General features: G+C 43.1%; 1 protein-coding gene across 9 annotated transcripts in view; it reads left to right on the top strand.

Annotated features, from left to right (window-relative positions):
- Window positions 1–19,776, top strand: part of SRGAP2 (SLIT-ROBO Rho GTPase activating protein 2) — a 252,003-nt gene that overhangs the window by 196,733 nt on the left and 35,494 nt on the right. For all 9 annotated transcript variants that reach the window (XM_037155440.2, XM_037155438.2, XM_037155443.2 and 6 more), the window contains exons 11-14: window positions 8,786–8,870; window positions 11,670–11,697; window positions 13,598–13,622; window positions 18,918–18,978. In XM_037155440.2, coding sequence (XP_037011335.1) covers window positions 8,786–8,870; window positions 11,670–11,697; window positions 13,598–13,622; window positions 18,918–18,978 — 199 coding nt within the window. The remainder of the gene's footprint in view (window positions 1–8,785; window positions 8,871–11,669; window positions 11,698–13,597; window positions 13,623–18,917; window positions 18,979–19,776) is intronic.

Genomic DNA, 19,776 nt, shown 5'->3' with positions numbered 1-19,776 from the left:
AGGCAGCATTGTTGGTTTGCAGAGAATTCCAAAACATGGTATTTTACTATTCATGTATCTCCCGGTCTCTTTTTAGACAGATGGACCCAGTGTTTTTTAAATAGTGTTAACAGCCCTGTGAAAGTTGCTGGCTGATCTTTGGAGCTGCTTTTTAATAATTAAGTTATTTTGAGCTTGCCAAGTAGGATTTATTGCCTGGACTAAAATTTATTTTCTAATCTTCTGATGACTGAGAAAGGAGAAATTAAGTTTGCAGATGTGAGATGAAATATAGCCAGTGAATGTGCATACTGATTCTGAATGAGAGAAATTAACTTGTTTTTCAGTCAAGAAACACAGTCTACATGCAGTAAATTGACTTTTTCCTCCAGCTAGAACAATTTATTTAATTTTTCTTTGCACGCCGCCCTTTCTTCATTAAGAACACCAGTGATTTGATATCTTTTTTAAAAAGAAATCTGTTTTTTTATTTAGTTTAGCTCAGAATTCTTAGGGTTTTCTTTCCTTGAAGAAGACTGTTGGAAGGGGGTGATTTAACAGTATTATTCTTTTTTTTAAAGATTTTATTTATTTTTAGAGAGAGGGGAAGGGAGAGTGAAAGAGAGAGAGAAACATCAGTGTGTGGTTGCCTCTCACATGGCCCCCACTGGGAACTGGCCTGCAACCCAAGCATGTGCCCTGACAGGGAGTGGAACCAGCAACCCTTTGGTCCACTGCGTGTGCTCAGTCCACTGAGCTACTCCAGCCAGGACAGTATTCTTTTAAAATAACTTTTTTCTTCTTATACAGAGCAACAGATGCTTATATAAAATTTAGAAGCAAAAATGAAGAAAATAAAAGTCATTCATAATCCCACTACCTAGAGATACTAGTGCTAGGATATATGCACACCCAAACACATATTTAAACATGCATTTATAATTTTATTACAAATAAATGGCATACTGTTGTACATACTGTTTTATAATCTACTTTCATTTACCAAATGATTAACATTTTCCTGTCATTTAATTATAACACTTTTGAGTGAAATACTAAAATCTATACAAAGAAATGATGGAATGACATTTTGGCTCATTCATTAATTTTGGTAAAATATTTAGCACACTGCCTAATTTGCAGTTAATTCTCAGTAAGTGCTGAAAATTTATTATTACCATCATCATTTATTTATTAATCATTATTAAATTAACCATTGATCATTTACTGAGGATGTAGTATGTGCTGTACACTGGGAATGCTGGGGTGTAACATTAAGAGGGGAATGATGGGATTAGGCATATGAAGGGAGGACTTTCTGTTTTACTTCAAGTATTTCTAAACAGGTGTGACAGGTTGGTTTTTGTAATTAAAAAGGTATGTAAGCATATAAAAAATTTCAAATGCATGCATGCACACTGCACACATGCAAGAATGGTGACCAGGAAGAGTGGAGTTGGGGAAACATCACACCTGAAGTGATTTTATGCTTGATCTTGAAAGGTGAGTGAAGCAGGCAGTGAATCAGGAGGAGAATGGCTTTCCTTGGGAAAAGAGCAGCATGTGCAAAAGCATAAAAACATGCGAAAGGCTGGGTTAGCTATTAGGAGAGCTTACTGACCAGAGTGAGGGCTGTCTTGCCACCCTAAGCTTTGTTGCCTCAGGAGGTTGTTGAGCACTCAGGAGGTTTGTAGAAGCCTTCAATAATAGGATTGTTTGGCTGGTCTGTCTGGACTGCTTAGATATAATAGTATTTGAATGACCCAATCACATTACACTGCAGAAGATTTCCATTTTTTTCACTAAATAAGAAATTTTGGACTTAAAAATCTGCATTGAAGACTGTCAGGATTACTTTTTTGGCTTTAAATGAATCTATAACACTTTTATTCAAAGACGACCTTCAGTAAGAGCAAGAATAACCATATTCAAACTGGTGACCTCTCAAATCCTGCCCACCCTTTCACCTCTGTCTGCACTGGTGTCCTCCAACCCATTTCCTGTCTTTTGTGACCATAGTGCTACTTATCAAAATTGTGTGCAAATTTTCTTGGCTAACAGGAACGTTTTTTGTCTGGGCTTGTGTAATAACAGATTTATACGAGAATTCATCATTTTTGTGACTGGTGCTTGGAATATGTCAGATAATTCATTTTGTGATAAAAGGGTTTTGGGGGGTGATAAAACGGACATTCATGAAAAGGGGGATATGCATGTTAAACAGGATGGCTGCCTGTATCTGCAAAACCACACAGAGCCAACACAACTGCACATGGGCTTTATTTAGTTTGTTGCCTCCAGAGACATTGCCATGTTTTTCCCCAGGGCCTTCAAAAACAGCAGAAACGGCAGAATAGCATATCCTGTAAGCTCTCTTCTTTAAAGATTTTATTTATTTATTTACTTATTTATATTTAGAGAGAGGGAAAGGCAGGGAAGAGAAGCATCGATGTTTGGTTGCCTCTTGCCTGCCCCCTACTGAGGACCTGGCCTGAAACCCAGGCATGTGCCCTGACTAGGAATTGAACTGGCAACCCTTTGGTTCACAGGCTGGTACTCAGTCCACTGAGCCACACCAGCCAGGGCATGGTAAGTTCTCTTCTTTTGGTAAGTTGGAAAGAGGTCCCATCTCGTGCCTTTGACTCCTAGGTAGTGTGCCTGGTGACCCAGAGACCTGCTGGAAAAGTTCCCTGACCACTCTCAGCTGTTGTCAGATTGATCAGCTCAAGTGACTTCAATTGGAAATTTGAAGCATGCCCTAAAAATCAGGCAGGAGTCCCAGAAAATAATCATGGAATTTTAAAGCTTGAAGTGATTCTTAAAAATATCTAACCAAACTTTCTCACTGAAAGAATTAAAAAATAAAAATAAATCTAGAAAGGATGGGTAGCTTGTCCAAAAAACTCAACAAGCGCTGACACTAGAACTCTTGTCGCCCGGTCTTGGGCCACCGGCTTCTTCTCTCCAGCCTGCTGAAGACGCTGGTGTGAAGGCAAGGCTTAGAAACAGCTCGGCAGCTTTCTCCTTCTTTGCCCTAAGTGAGACGTGTCCTGATCTCCTTGGCTTTGTATCACTTGTCTTCTATAACACACAATCCAGCAATGTCTACTTTTTTCCCATTGCTGTTTTTACTGATTGTTAAAAACTATATATTTTTTTATAGATGCAAAGTTTTAAAAATAGCATACAGAAAAAAAGTCGAGCTCCTACCCACCTCTGATCCCCACATACCTTCCCTTCTGCCAAATGATTGAAACCAGTTTATTCTGTGCCCTTCCAGAGGTACCCTGTGCGTGGACTACCACTGACATACCCTTCAATACAATAGAATTACATTAGAAATATAGTAAAATAAATAGAAATATAAGTAAAATTTTGCTATTTATACTGTTGTTTACTTTTCTTTTTTTACTTAATTTACTTTGGATATTTTTATATTTGTCCCAAAATATCTGCCTCCTTTTTTAATGGCTGTGCAGAATTCCATTGTAGGGATGGATGTACCATCATATATTTAACCACGCCCCTGCTCATGGACAGTAGTGCTCACTGGTTAGCCAAGGATTGTCAAAGCCTATAAGGCTGGCATTTCTCCTAAGTATTTCTTTGTGTGGGGGTTAGAGCGGGGAAGGGATTAAGGATTATAGCTGGCCCTGGCTGGGGTGGCTCAGTGGTTGCGTGCCAACCTGCCAATCACAGTGTTGCTGGTTCAATTCCCAGTCTAGGGCACATGTCTGGGATGCTGGCCAGGTTCCCTGTAGGGGGCGTGCTAGAAGCAACCATACATTGATGTTTCCTTCTCTTTCTCCCTTTCCCTCTCTAAAAAATAAAATCAATAAAATCTTTATTAAAAAAGGATTATAGTTGATAAAATAAACAAATAGACTGCCTGAATTCTTGGGGACTGATTTAAGTAAGGTAATAGAAGGGGAGTTGATGCCTTGGCCATTGAGACAGTGCTCTAGGTCTAGACTTGGACCTGGTGGTCTGAGATCTTTTTACCTTGGTACTCTCCTGCAGGCATTCAGTAAATATGTGCTAAGCAGGTACAAATGAATGACTGCCTCTGCCTTGTCAACTAAAGTGGGAAGATGTGCTCCCTTTAAAGGTCTGCTGTAGTATTTATACTGTATGACAGCTGTCTCCTGCCTTAAAAATTGACAGGGAGGAGGGAAAATGTGACTGTGCCTGGATGGTGGGGAAGCAGCCACTCCAGTGGCATCTGTGTTTCTCTGCACAGGGGGCTGGCTGGGCATAATTCACTCCTCCCACTCACCCCACAGCCTTGCAGCAGGGGGTTCTTAATGGCCCTGGCTTCACACAGATGAAATCCAAGGCATACAGCCATAAGGTCCATGAGTGTTATACCTCCATGGTAAGCACATTTAAAGTGAAGGGGTACTTACTATTGAATTTGCAAAAGCATTGTTTTGCCTCTTTTTTTTAAAAAAAAATTTTTACAGTTATTTTATTGTTGTTCAATTACAGTTGTCCTCATCTAACCCCCATCCCCACCTCCCTCCCCTGCTTCCACCCTGCCTTGGTTTTGTCCGTGTATCTGTTATAGTTGTTCCTGCAAACCCTTCCCGCTTCCCCCCATTATCTCCTTCCACCTCCCTTCTGGTTACTGTCGGGTTGATCTTTTTTTTTCTTTAAGACTAGAAACCTGCTTTGATTCAGCTTTCTTATGTATTAGCACAAAGCAAAAAAGTTGAGGGAAGGGCTGGTTTTAGGTTAACTGAGCAAGTGATTCAAGTATAAGGAACACTTTTGCATACCTGCTCATTGCTGGATCCGGTTCTGATAATCACAGTCATGCTTGTTACCCTTCTTCATCTCCAACAGCCTTGTGAGAAAATATTATTAGCCCCAGTTTTCGGGTGGGGAGTCTAAGACTGGGGAGTAAGTGACTTGCTCAGGTTTAGAAGACTTAATGAATGGTGGTAGAATATTCCAACTCAGGCTTTTCCGTTGTACTGCTACCAAAATGTCAGGGAAGGAGGGCTCAGAGGGAAAAATTAGTACTGTACTGATACTTTTCAATAAATAAAACTTATTGCTGACAGTTGATAACCAATTGGGAATCTATTAAGAAGTAAATTGAGCCTTGGTTGGTGTGGCTCAGTGGGTTGAGTGTCACAGGTTCTATTCCTGGTCGGGGCCCATGCCTGGGTTGCAGGCCAGGTCTCCAGTTGGGGGCCAGTGAGAGACAACTGATCAATGTTTTTCTTGCACATCAGTGTTTCTCTCCCTCTCTTCTTCCCTCCCTTCCCCTCTCTCTAAAAAATAAATAAGATCTTTTAAAAAATAAAATAAAATAAATTGAGATCATAAAAACAAAATTGAAGATTCACATGGCAAAAAACGAAAACCACCCAATAGACTCTTTGCCTGGCTTCCTCATTTTTGAATAAATTACCAGCTTTGATCATATTGAGTGTAAAATTAGAGGGAGGTTATGGCAGCAGTTAGAGCGTGTTTAGGAATTTTGATTTTACTGTGGTGACCTAGAATAGCAAGCACACTGCCCTCTCTGTTCTCCTCCTCCAAGGAGAGCACCAGACCATCTCTTTACTGTTGGATGTTTGTTGAGGGGAGCAGGGTGCCGGGAGTGGAATGAAAAAAATTAATTGCCTATTATTGTAACATACTTTAAATAAGGAAAGCAACCTTATTGTTCCAGGAAGGGTTTTGAGATTACACGTAACTAGTTCTTTTCCTGGCCTGTAGTCTGCAGAAATCATTGAAAAGCCACCTATGCCTCCCTTTCCTTCCGCTGTCTCACTTCTTTGGTCTTGTGATTCTAGTCAGCAGCGACTGATGCTTTTAACTCAGCTTTATCAGCGAAAGCAAGGTTATTTCTCCAGCTTCTCTCTCATACAGGTGAGAGCTAGCTGTGGGCAGGAAGAGAAGTGATAAATAATATGCCTACCAAGTTTAGGATGCTTTTATCTTCCCACACCTGACTTGATGGAAAGCTTCCAACCATTGTCCCCAGTCTTAGGGATGCAGGTCATACTTTGACACAGTTTCCATTCTTCAGGATTCGGTGGAACCCCAAAAAGGTAATCTTTCATACCTCTTATCAGATTATTATTTATTTAATGGTTCACCAAGTGACAGCCAAGCTAACTAGTGAACTGTGAACCTGAATGAAAAAAAAATGATTTTCAGAATCACAAGTAGAAACACGAGTGAGAGGAAGGAATTTGTATACATTGCCTTCCAGAATGTTGGCTGTTTTCTAAGCAGTCTGGTCTTGTTTTAAGGGTTACAGTTTCATGGTAAATTTTTCCTCGTTAGGAAACCTTAGAGTCTCCTGGGATAACTTTCCAAAGAGGGGCCTTGAGGGTTCAGATGTTCGCAGTGGGTGTTTCCCTGCAGGTGTCTCACCTCTGGGCCCTGATGAATGGTTCCAAACTTCACAGTTAGGCACGGGTGGGGGGATAGATATCACCCAGGGAAGACCGACAGCAGGTGAGCTGGCAGCTGGAGCAGACAGAAAGGGAAGGTGACAAAGAAGCCTACTTTCATGCAGATGATTTCATGCAGACGATCTCCTGCAAAAGCACGAAGGAGCAGGAGTGAAGGAAACAGATCCTCAGTAAAACAACAGAATTGATGTGGTATAGGGCAGGGGTGTCAAACTCATTTTCACCAGGGGCCACATCAGCCTCTGGGTTGCCGTCAAAGGGCCAGATGTAATTTCAACTCCTTAACAGTTAAGGAGTAGTGACATTTATACAGTCCTAAAATTATTTCAGCCCTTTGAAGGCAGTCACGGGGCTGATGTGACCCATGGTGAAAATGAGTTTGACACCTCTGGTATAGGGTTTATTTTGTTTTGTTTTGTTTGTTTTACACTTAATTTAAAGAGTAGGGGTACACTTGGAGGCTTGGTTTATGACTACTACGGAAGGTCGTATCCAGAAGAGAGTGAGACTGTTCATTTATGTACTCATACCTCCATCATGTACTCATACTATCTCCGGGGCATAGTACTAAACATCTGGGATGCCAAGAATAATGGATGTTGTGGTCTCTGACCATAGCAAGGAAACAGTCTAGAGAGAAAGACGCATGAGGAATAAACCCTGCATGGCAGGGATGTGTGAGAAGTGCTGTCATGGAGATTTGCAGAGGAACGTACAAGAGCATCTGGGTGAGCGTGGGAGGGCCAAGAAGGGCCTCCTGTAGAAAGCAGAGTTGTTTCTTTGTTTTTGGAGGAGAGAAAGAAAGGGAGAGAAAAGAAACACCCTCTCTTAGTTAAAAGTTCACATTCTACAGAAAGGTACCCAGTAAAAGTAACTCACGTTTTTTCACCTTTTTTTCCTGCCTTCATCTTAAGTGGTAGTAGCCATAAATTCAAAGCCTTGTTGTATAATTATACTTTTTGTTTAATACATTAAAAGAAAGACAGAACTATTATAATTCAAAATGTTTTATCACTGAACCCCTCAGGTATCTCGCATATCACCAGCGATTCATGGATCACACTCAGGGAAACACTGCATGTTGCCTCTGAGTTTAGACTTGTGTCGATGACCCTGACCCAGCAGATGAACTGTTGTGGCTGGAGGCAACTGAGGCAAATGAAGATCCCATGAGTGGCCATGTGGTAGAGAGGAAAGATGCTGTGTTAAGAGGCCAGAGGCCTGAGATCCAGGCCTGGCACTTCCACCGATGGTCTTGCAGCAGTCGGCAATTTATTTTACATCATCTTACCCAAGATCATCTTTTTATCTGTAATAACAAAATAATGATGCCTTCCCTAATGTGCTACACAGAGTTATTATAAGAGTCAAGTGAGAGAATATGTGCTAAAGTGCCCTAAAATCTCTGATTTGCTACAAAGAATTGATAGAGTTTTGTTCTCCTTTTCCTGCTTGATACCATAATGGGAGCATGTTACCATAATGGTTAAGAGCACACACTGTATTGTCAAACTACGTATGTTTGGATACTGGCTCTACCACTCACTCCCTGTTTGACCTTAAGCAATTTATTTAATCTCTCCAAATCTCAGTGCCCTCACTAGTAAAATGGGAATAATGATAATAGCTTATAGGTTTGTTTCGAAGATTTGATGAATTGTCCAGGAAAATCTAGTCTCTCACTGGGCAGATAAGGGTGGGGAGAAGTCAAATCAGAAAATGTAGCACAGCGATCATATGTCGACTGTTAGAGCAAATGGAATTGCATTTCCATAACCTTATCTTGTGTTTGGAACTGCTGGTTTGTGTATATGCAAGTGGTGGGGGGTGGCAGCCCCTCTTTTGAGAGCTCAGAAATCCCAGGCTTTCCACAAAGACTCCATGCAGAATGGAGGAAGAGGCTCATTAGGACAGACAAAGATGCTGTGCATGCTGGGCTTGCAGCTGGGGTGGGGGCTGAGCCTGCCATTGGCATTGCGCCTAGTGTGATGGAATGCACCCGTAGAGGGGAGGAGCAAGGGTGAGGCAGGGTTGGATGTCAGTGTGGGTAACCAATGGCAGATGTCTGTCCTCACACCCAGAAGACCAAGGCTCAGTGAATCCATCCGCCCCTGGGTCTTTTTCAGTGGAGCTGAAAGAGATGAATGAGGGGCTCTAGGAGACAGTTTCTTACACTGACCAATGTGGAGCTTCCATGAAAATCGGCAGCTGTCCAGATGCTTAGGGCCGTACAGAAATAAAAAATGGACCTGGTAGAAATTGGGTCAAAAACCAAATGCCCTCTTAAAAAGGGAATTGTACAGCTGCACATCTGTTTTGTTTTGTTTCGTTTGTCCTCAGGAGTCTGATTCCTTTCTCCTCCTTCCCTACAGAAAATGAAGGAGTATCTGGAAGGCAGGAACCTCATCACCAAGCTACAAGCCAAGCATGACCTTCTTCAGAAAACCCTGGGAGAAAGTGAGTGGTGCTCTGCTGGCGCTTTGGCACTGAGGGGAAGGCTGAGCCCTGGTCTGTACTGCTGAGCCTCCACCCTAAGCCAAGTGAACCTGATCTGGTTATATGAATACATTTCCTTTCCTACCCTGTGTGATGGGAAAGCACACTCCCCAGATGACTGCTTGAGTAATGGGAAAAGGCCAGTGCCTAATGAAGCACTAATGTGCATCATTTATTTGTTCAAGTGGAGCGTGCCTGCCCTTTACCCAGTCCCCTTCCTGCGCTCCTTTGCCACAACTGAGGTAAAGGGGCTGGTGTGTTATTTGCTCTCCCAACAGTTGGCGAAAACTCTCACCTGCTCTAGGGCAGGTTTGAAGCTGGAGCAAGATAGGGAGCTGGAAAATGAGCTACTTAGCTTTGAGGGGAGGAGAGGATTCTGAAAAGCACAGGTGATGGACAGACCGCTGCTTTCTGAAGTGCCATGGTAGAGCATCGCGTTCCTTCTGCTTCCGAGGAGTTCTGCCGCTCCATGGCAGCCCTCCCTCTGCCTTGGTCATGCTGAGGCCAAGGTGCTGAATGGACTGTCTCATCTGGAAGGATGATTTTAACCAGACCCTGCGAAGTAGCAAGGTGGAGAATGAGACTGGCACTCTGGACTTTTTCTCTTCAGCTGTTAAACAGAAGGCGAAGGTTGAAAGAGAAGTTTCCCTGGGGTTGTTGGCACCCTGCCCAGGTCTCTCAGCAACCTGTGATTAATGGGATTGGGGATGCCTCCGAGTGCTGGCCCCTCCTCTCTGCCCCAGTAATCTCACTTAAAGATGGGAAATGGGAGCCTACGGGCATATGTGGTTAACCCGGGTGAAAGGCAAAACCTTTACTGACTCAAGGGTCTAACTCTGTAAAGTAAAATTTTTAGCAGTCTTAAGACACATTGCAGATTATAGGAAAGTGTACAGTATTCATTGGCTCATTGACCACAAGAATCGGAGCTCTGCTTTTCATACCAGAGCCTCCTACCCACCCATCTTGCCCTGTCCTTCTCTTGCCCTGGGTGATTCCCCCAGATGATTCTTTTATCTCCAATGTCTTTAATCTTGTGATTTCTCCAAGCATTTTTTTGTTTGTGAAGAAAATCTGTTAAGTAACTTCTGTTCTCTTTCCTCCCTACCACCCCAGAGACTCGTGCTGAACAGATTTGGGCATTGAGATCCAAACTTTGCTTATAGAAAATCTTTACTCTTGGGTTATCAGATTGCCCCATGGGGAATCAGAGGAAAGAAAGCCCAGGACTATTTGAAGCAAATTATAACCATGATTTTCTTATGCCAAGATCATGGAAGCATAGCCCATAAGTGAGATGAGGAACAGGGCCTCCAGGGATTGGGGGTCGGGGGGAGGCCGGAGCCTGTGTGTTACAGAGAGAATGGACTTCACACACATACTCAATACACCAAATGTCCTCCTATGGAGGACAGAGGTTGGTGATCCTTCATTAGTGCTGCAAATGGCCTCATCTGGGTATGACAAGTTCTAGCAATAAGGAAAAAAATAGCTATAGATCTTCCTGTATGCAAGTCATCATATCCCTGCCTTCTGTATTTGTCACCAGAACGCAAGAGCCTCTCGTTCTTGCCATGGAGGGATAATTGATGCATATGAATATTCCAGAATGGAAATGGGCCAGATGTTGAAAATAATGGCTCAGAATAATATTTTTGCCGGTGAAAGCTGAGCTTTCAGTAATGAGATGCTGTTGGGTGGGGGGCAGGGCAGGCGTTGTTGCTCAAGATGAGCTGAACTATAATCAGCAATTAGCAACCTTTAAAGGCAGGAAAAAGCCCTGCCCTCTTTCAGCCCTTGGAGTTTCCTTTCCAGGCACACAGATGAGGGCTGTGGGAGCTTATCCACTCAGTGCTCGCTTGTCTTTTTGCTGGTTTATCCAATATAGGTCTAACACAGACCAAGCTTGGTTAATTATGTACCCAAAGAAAGCAACATAGATCACATCATGGCCCATGCACACATGTATATGTATTTTTTTTGAAAAACATAAATATACTTCTTGTGAACATTGAGATTTTCAGTTCCATTTTTAAAGCTGACTGTAACCCATTAAACTTAAAATTAAGCCCTTGCTGGGTAGCTAGTTGGTTAGAGCACTGTCCCCATATGCCAAGGTTATGGGTTCAGTCCCCCATCAGGACACATACAAGAAGTAACAATAAATAAATAAGTGGAACAATAAGCTGATAAGCTGATATTTCTCTCATCAATAAATTTTTAAAAATTTAATAACATTAGGGCCCACTATTGGATTGAGAACCACAGTTTGATAGCAATATTGGCATTAAATCTCTTTTCCCTTGCCACCCCAGCCTAACCTAATAGGGAATTTAGTATGAATTTAAAACTACAACTTCCATGTTGTCACTGTCCCTTCCTTTCTACCATGCAGACGCACACACCATACACAGAAGAGAAGCTAAACTTCATCTACGAGAAGGTTCTAATAATGTGTTCTCCAACATGTGATCTGCCTTGCTGCTGTTCCCCTAACTCTACACTATTGGGAAGCAGAGCTGGCAAACCTAAGGTTTAGCAACACCAACAGCCCTAAGCTGGGAACAAGTATCAAAAACAGCCCCTGTCCAGAAAGGGGTTCTGGGAGCTTCTCTTCTTTTTTGCCTTGAAGGCTGGTCACACCGTGATACTGGTTGTCGTTCTCTGGGGAGATGGGCCGGCATGGGGACTCCTAGGAGCAGGTTGTACTCTTTCACCCTCTGCTTCAACAGGTACTTTTTGCTTTTGTCTTTCCAACAGGTCAGCGGACAGATTGCAGTCTGGCCAGGTAGGTGTGGTTTGGGACAACCCTGGGAAGAGATGAAGAAGGCCTGTGGGTAGAGAGCTCCCAGCCTGAGAAAGAGCCAGGGAGTCCAGTTTGCAAAGGCATTTATTGGCTTTGCAAAAAAAAGTGGCCTTGTGCAGAGGTTGCTTTTTCTCTTTGTCTTGCTGACTCCACCTGCCCCAAATGGAAATGGGGTTTGCTGTGACTTAGGGAAAGACCAGAGCAGAACTGAGTGAAGGGAGTTACCCTTGGCTGAAATAGTCCTAGAGACTCCCCAAAACCACTACATTGGAAGGAAAAGAAATGTTCAACTCTGGAGGGAGGGTCATTAACTGCCAGGCTTAAACATGTGGGTTTTGGGAAGTCTCTGATGCTGAGACGGAAGATCAGGAGAATAGCATTTGGTCTGAGATTTTTTTTTATCCACGGAAGAGATGACAGCCCCTGCTAGTGACTGTTGCTGGATAATGAACTATTGCATTGGTAGAAATCCTGACCTGATGATTTATAAGTATGCAACCCTCCCGGTCTTTCCCCACCTTCCCCTTCCTTCCCCACCCCAGCCAAATATTTTCCATTCCAGTTACGAAGCTGCTATGAGAAAACTTGTGAGCTGGCAGAGAGCAAGGCATTCATTCAGTCAATAGTTCTCAAATGCCTGAACATGTGCTGATTTAACTGGAGAAAGAGCTGTAATGGGCTGGACTCCTTAGAGACCCTGGGTTAGCCCATTATATCAACCACTTGTATCTGCCAAAACACAAAATAATCATGAGGCCATTTACAATTATAGGCTCGTTATTTAGAAATAGCTTCATTTGGCTTTCATCGTTTCGTCATTGTGGATTACAATAAAGATCCCATTAATCTTAATGAGTGGAGGGAACCAGGATAATAGAATTCTGTGGAATGTGTCTTCTTGGTGATATAGTCTCAGTATAAGTTGAATTCCCTTATGTCATGTTATTTCACTGTGTGACATTGGGCCACTCTTTTCCTTCCCTGAACTCCAGTCTTCTCATCTATGAGATAAGAAAGAGCATTCCATTATATCTGAGGAGCTCCAGGATTCCCAAGTGGTTCGTCAAGGGCAGCCTGATGGAAAGGGCAGAGGATGCCCAGTGGCCAGGCGCTGGTCCCTACCTTCACTCAGTATAAGACAGTGCTACTCTGCTTGCTTGGGGCGCTGTGCCTCTGAGTTGGATTCCCTTGGAGAAAGGCTTCTGAGGCTAAACACATGCTTAAAAAGCACTGACCTAGAGCACAGGTGGCAAACACAAGGCCCGCAGGCTGAATGTGGCCCTCCACCTTGTTCTGTCTGGCCTGGCACCTTGTTTCTACCCAGCAGCAGCGCCGAACTCCTTGCCCCTAGTTAAAGAGAAGTTACATTTATACCGTCCTAAAACTATATTTGGCCCTTTGAAGGCAACCATGAGGCCGGTGAGGCCCACGGTGAAAATGAGTTTGACACCCCTGCCCTGGAGGATCACCAAGGTTCCTTCCAGTCTGAACACTCTACCCTCTAAATTCCAGAAAAATCACTCCCTCCCTTTTCTCTTAAGTATTTCTAACAGAGAAAAACTGTGGCTTCCTTTGGTGTTTACTGATGTCTCCTTACAGAGAGGTCTTATTGTCAACCCAAACATTTTTTACTATAAACTGAACAGATTCCCTCCTATTCTGGTTTTGAACAGTGGCAGACATTAAAAGCAGAGACCTCTGTGCATTTGTGAAAAGAGCTTTAATGGGCTTTCTTTGGATCAAGTCTCTTAGCCATTTCTGGGGCTTAACTGAGTAATGTGACTTGTTTCATTAACCACCAAACAGACTATTTTTAACCTCATTTTCTTTTTCCTCCCTCTTGCTGGATTGGTCCTCTCTGATTCGGTGGCATCTACTGCAGGCGTAGCTCAACCGTGAGGAAGCAGGTAAGAGCCCAGCAAGAGCCAGAGTTGTCTAGTGTGAAAACAATAACATCCCACAGACATTCAGGGAACTCCACTGTAGGCAAGATGACACTTTTCTGACTTAGTGCCTGTGTTTGGAATGTACCGTTTAGTCATAGTGTATTTAATATTATGGCAGCTTCATTGATTTAGCTTGTTTAGCTGGAATGGCCATGATCTTCCTGATTTGTTGCTCTTACCCAGTGAGATTTGCCTTGACTGGCAGAACTGTCTTTGGCATCAGTCCTTCAGAAGATCGTGGAAAAGGCCTCGCACTTCATACATATGTACCATTGTGGCAGAAACTCACAGCAGCTAATCACCTAGACCAGGCACTCTTGCTTTAAGTTTGCAGATTTTTGTTTATTCCTAGTGGTGTGGTCATGCTAGGTATATTTCTAAGATATCTTGAAAATGCAAAGCTAAGTCTGGCCTAGGATTGATGGGCAAGTGATGTTGAGCTGTGATTTCATGCATGATCTTCGGTGTTGGATTAAAATCTGGGCAGCCAGCTCTCATTGCCCACAGTAGGAAAAATCTCAGCAGTGGATGGATAATCCACACCAAGGGGTAATCTAAACAGCACTTGGACTTGTTTTAAAAAAATCAATTGGAATATTTTTTTGTAGTAGCAAATTTGACTTCCTAATTTATTCCTTATGGCAAATACTGAAATGATTTTGTATCTTTTGAGCTCATACCAGCTATGCAGTAGACATTTAGCAGGGAGGAGGTGGGAAGAGTTCAGAAATGTCTTTGTATCTACTCAGGGGAAAGCTGATTCAGGCTTAAAAAAATCATTTTAGGTAATTCATAGCGGTCGTTGCCACAGGGCAGTGATAGATACAGAAAGCACCTGGTTTCTGTGGCATCGGCACCCCCAGCAGGATCTCCAGCCAATCCGATGGCTCTGGCTGGCTGGGCAGTACAGCTGCAGAAGTCAGGTGGCATGGTCCTCACTAGTCTTAGCTTTGCTGTTGCTGCTATTTTTCCCCCTTCTTTTCTTTAGATCTCATTTTAATGAGAACGCCATTGGATACAATAACACATTTTTTAAATTATAAAAAGTTCATTGTGACTCTCTTTCCTCTTGTTCCTCTAATTTTTTCCATCTTCCCTTTTCTCCCACTATTTCATTTAAAACCAGAGAGGAGTGGAGGGACTCCCAGGGATAACTTGGTGCATTTAAAATTAATAGGTGGATCTGTTAAAAAGAACAAACCTTCTTTCCCTTCAACACTTAAGAACAGGATTGAACTGAAGTTTGTTCCTTTCAGTTCCTGGGCTTCCTACTCATAGATAGAGCATACATCCAACGGCCTCACAGCCTCCCCTCTGGCTGCAGGAGTGCTGAGACCACTGTTTGGCAGGTGGTCTGCGCACCTGGTTGTACTCACCATGGAGGTGAATGGCACCTATCTGGTTTGCATTCTGCCACACCTAAGCATTTGCAGCCCGAGCATATTTGCCTGGCGTGCTAGATTTGTGTGAAAGTTCAAGGCACACTGAAAGCCCCAATCAAATAAAGACTCTGTTTTCATTCTGCTGCCCTGGGTTTTGTCCAACAGCTCATTTCTAATAATGCATTAGTAAAGAGTTTTTCTGAGTTAGTCAGTGGGTAAATAGTAAGTAATTTAGATGATGAGTAATCTTGTATAAGTAACCAGGGAATAAACATGTGTTTGTTTGTTTGTTTGTTTGTTTGTTTGTTTTTTATGGCAAATCAGTCAAACGAGGAAGAATCTGGCAGCTTTTGTGTTTCAGGGTCTCTAATAGGTTCTACGCATTTTTGACCCTAGCAAAGACTAGGTTCAAACCATCCCAGACTCTCCTTCAAAAAGAAATACCGCAGCCACCACTTCCACACTCTCCCGGCTTTCTTCAGCTCAGCATTTCCTTTCTCCTGTTATTTCCATATCTTCTTTGCTGGCCCTTCTTTCTCCAGCCCTTTAAATTCAAGCATTTCCCCAAGGTGTTGCCCTCTTTCATTTTTCTCTCTGTATTCTTTCCCTTGTCCGTTGGATGGCCGTTGGATGTATGCTCTACCTATGAGTATCTATGTTTCCTTAGGTGAATGCTGCTCTCCTTTCCTTGGTGTCCACTTGCTCCACATGCTGTCAGTCTGAGTCTTGGATCTAATTCCCAGCAGACATCGCTGTGAGATAGCACTTCCTGCCCTCAGCATCAGTCTCACCTTCACCGTGTTCTGACTCAACACCTCCCCTAACTTCTCTGTTTCTTTAATGGGGACCCTCCATTCTTCACAGCCTTGGAAGTGTCAAATCTTATCTTTGATGCCTCTTTTCTTCTCGTTAGCCATCAATTGTCAGGACATAATTTCTCCCTTAGTGAAAACAGATCTAATAAATGTAATGGAGATCGGTACCTAACTCTGTCACTCATGAGAAACTGTGCTCAACAATGAATTTTTTAGGCATTATCTGTCTACCTTCCTGATCGTTCACTCCTGCAAATCACTGGACTTCTGCTTTACTGTTATTTCCAGTTATGCCTGCATCCTGAATGGGGATTTGGCCCAGTTGTCCTTAGAGACCCTTTTCAGCCCTAGAATTAAAGGACCAAAAATGTTGTAAATAAAAGAATGAAACTGACATGGATTCTAATGTTGGAAGAGGGAAGGAGAGAGAGAGAAAACACACTGAAGAACACACAGAGACACTGGCTGGTCAGCTGTGTGCAGAATCAATGGCAAAATGGTGGTCTTTGAAGCCCCTTTTAGGAGAGTCTGAGGCCTTCATGACTGTTTCCAGGCTTTGCTCCCACTGGACTCTGCCTTAGGCCCAGTTGGAGCAGTGTGGACCTGGAGAATACTTTTATACAGTGGGACGGGTCATCTCTGCTCACTCTTGTCTGCACACACAGATTACCCCTCTGGGCTACTTCTGAAATACTACTTATTAACAGTGGACAGCTAGGTTAACAACATTGATCCTTGCTTTCTGCATTACTATCTATATACTTTAACTACTGTTGATACTCCATTCCCTGCAAGTCTGGGCAAAATTTTGCACTCAACTTGTCGAAGCCAGCAACTTTTGAGCTCCCTGAGCTCCCTCCTGCTGGATCTTTATAAATCTAGGACCAGAAAAGCTTTACAAACCTGCATATCGCCATCCTTATTAGTGCTGCTACTGTTATCTGTACATTAAAAATATAGCAACATTTGTAAACATAGAAAGACTTCCAAAAGTAGGATTTTGGTGGTTGTTTTTTTTTTTAAATAGTTTCTTCATTAGAGTATGAAAGAACTGACAAGGATTTTCTTCTCTTAAGATCACCCTGGGGTGGCTGGCAGAAGTCAACGATGGCAGCAAGAGGGCAGACACTGGCTACTGTAGCTGCAAAGCTGGAGGAAGCCAGTGTGTGTGTGGGTCATAAAGATGAGCTTGTGGTCACTAAGGCCGCATGCAGTACTACTCCCTTTGGCAGCACCCTGAGGTTCCTTAGCTTGGGAGCTAGCGGCCATGCCAGCTCTTCCCTCAGCCTGACTTCTTCATGAGGCCCAGCTGCTTCCCTAAAGTGGCCAAGCCCCATCTATAGTTACAGCTGGAAATTCAGAGCCATGGGTGGGGCACAGGCCAACCTGTGAAAGGGACAGAAGCCACAGGACCCATCCCACTTGAGAGTACAGTCTCTGTGCTAAAATCCACAGCCCTTTTTAACTAGGTTTAGGGGTCCCTTTGCTTAATCCCTTTCTTCCCCACTGGGTGTTTAGTTGCATTATAAAACCTTACTGCTCTTTACCAATATTTGGTATGTGCACCTGACTGTTTTCTAAGTACCTAGGATGCAGTATGGGTGGCAGTATGGGTGGTTTAGTCTCAGAGGGAGACTGCCTGGGTTTGAATCTTGGCCCTGCCACTTACCTGCTATGTCACCATAATCAGCTTTTCACATCGCTAAGCCTTTATTTCCTCATTTGTCAAATGAGAATAATCATAATATGTACACCATAAGGCTGTTACTGGGACCAGTCTGTATAACACACTCGGCACATGGCCCAAAACATCTCTATAAATTCCTCCGTAAATGGTAGGTACTAGTGTTAGTGAGCCAGTAGGAAATAATTGTTCTCCTCTCACCTCCAATCCCCTCCCCAACTTGTAGATGCCAAATTAAGGCCCAAAGAAGTTAAATTCCAGGCTAGTATAGCGAAATGGCAAAACCAAGAGTGACACCTGGCAGGCCTGCTTGTTTGTTTTAGTACCAATTAGTCTGCACTATTCCCAAGAGCTGGATTTTTTTTCTTTTTTACCTTTTATACCAAACAAATTCCTGTTCTGATGCTCCTATTGGTTCATTCTGCTACCCTTAACTGCTATTAGTTAGGCATGCATTATGTGAGAAATCATGCCAGCACTGGACACCAAAGAGTTGGCATAGGATCTGCCCTGGGGAGCTGAGCTGTAGTGGTGACAAATGCAAACAAATACACCCACACCATTAACTCACAATCAGGGCTTTGAGGCCCAAGTTCAAGGTGCTGAGACCCTGTAGACCAGGCCCTGATCTCATCTGGGGAGTCTGAAAAAGCGTCCTTGAGGAAGTGTAGTGCTTGCACTGAGACTCCAAGGGGTAGGGGTTCGGGGTGAGGAGAGCATTTCAGCTGCAGGAGCAGCCCATGCAAAACCATAGGCAAGGAGGACTTACGTGGGGAGCAGAGAGGGGCCAGTGTGGCTGAAGTAGAGAGACTGGGGGCAGAGCATAAGAAGATGAAAATGAGGCAAAGGCAGGAAGGACCCTGGACGTGCAAAGCTATGTAAAGAAAGTAACAAGAAGTCTTACAGAGTTTAACCTAGACAGTAAACAATCAGATGTACACTTTTAAAGATCACCTAACAGCTATATAAAGGAAGAAGAGTGTGGTTTGGAAGACAACTAAGGGTGGGAATGAAGATGTTGATGGATTGAGTTGGTGGTGATGAGAAGGAGAGAAGGGAATGGATTTGAGAGATGTTTAGAAGGCAAACTTGACAAAATGTATTTTTGATTGATGGGATGGCTGAGGGCAGAGAACTGATTTGGGATAAAAGATCGGTTTCACAAAGGACAGGCTGGATTTAAGGCATCTGTGCGGCATTCCAAGTAGATGGTTGTGTGTGTGCTCTGGAGCTTAAAGGATAGGTCAGATGCTGGACCTGTGGACCAACCACTGATCCAGCTGAGACAAGTTCCTCGCAGTTTGGCCCATTTCCTCTGACCCTCAGCTATCCCTGTTTAAAGATCCTAACATTGTGTTTCTCTTTGGCTTTTCAGGACTCCAGCCAGGCAATTCCTCTGGTGGTAGAAAGCTGTATCCGGTTTATCAGCAGACACGGTGAGCAGGATCCAGCCTTGGCCTTATTCATGCAAAGTTGGGAGGGACTTGCAGGAATTTTTTGAACAGTAAGCGTAGAGATAGACTTCCCATCCTGACATTCTCAGAAAAGGAATAAAATCTTATTTGTTCACGTAATATTCTCTCTCTCAGAATGGCCACACATAGACATTGAGAAAAAGACATCATATTTTTGACCCAAAATGCCTTGGCCACTTACCACACTTCTTTTTCTAGCCTGAGAATGAGTTTTAAGTTACAACTGCTATGTGAATTAATACAGTTGGTGTGATGTGTGACGGTAGTTTCACCATTACTCACTGTCTTCGTACGTGTCTGTATCTCCCACTGCACGGCCTTGACTGTTATGTCACATTGGCTTTTTTGCATCAGACTGTTTGCAAACAAGTCCTTTTGGGTTTTGTTTTGATTTGGTTTCACCAGATGCAATATCACCAAGAGCTCAGTTAGTAGCTGATCTAAAAGTTGTAACTCACATTTGAGAGTCTACAGGGACTAGCTCCTTCTTAACCTGCGTCAAATGACACTATCTTCCACTTGGACAAAACTGAATCTCAGCCACTTAATTCCTTCTTCAGCACCTTCTAGGCTGCTTGGACAGAATTTAGTATAGAGATGAATTTCCAGAGAATTGAGTGTTTAGAAAACACAGATGATATCTAAGCTAGTGCCATGAAGATTTCTAGGAACTAGGTATCAGAAATTGTTTTCAGGTGTTACCCTTTCTAGTTATAGGAAAAGAGACAGAACGATCTTCTAGGAGGTAAGCTGGTATGT

Source organism: Artibeus jamaicensis, unplaced genomic scaffold (assembly GCF_021234435.1).
Source record: "Artibeus jamaicensis isolate MK-2021 breed Jamaican fruit bat unplaced genomic scaffold, CSHL_Jam_final contig_475, whole genome shotgun sequence".
Lineage (NCBI taxonomy): Eukaryota > Metazoa > Chordata > Mammalia > Chiroptera > Phyllostomidae > Artibeus > Artibeus jamaicensis.
The sequence above is the reverse complement of the archived record's forward strand: the minus strand, read 5'-3'. Positions and strand labels throughout refer to the sequence as shown.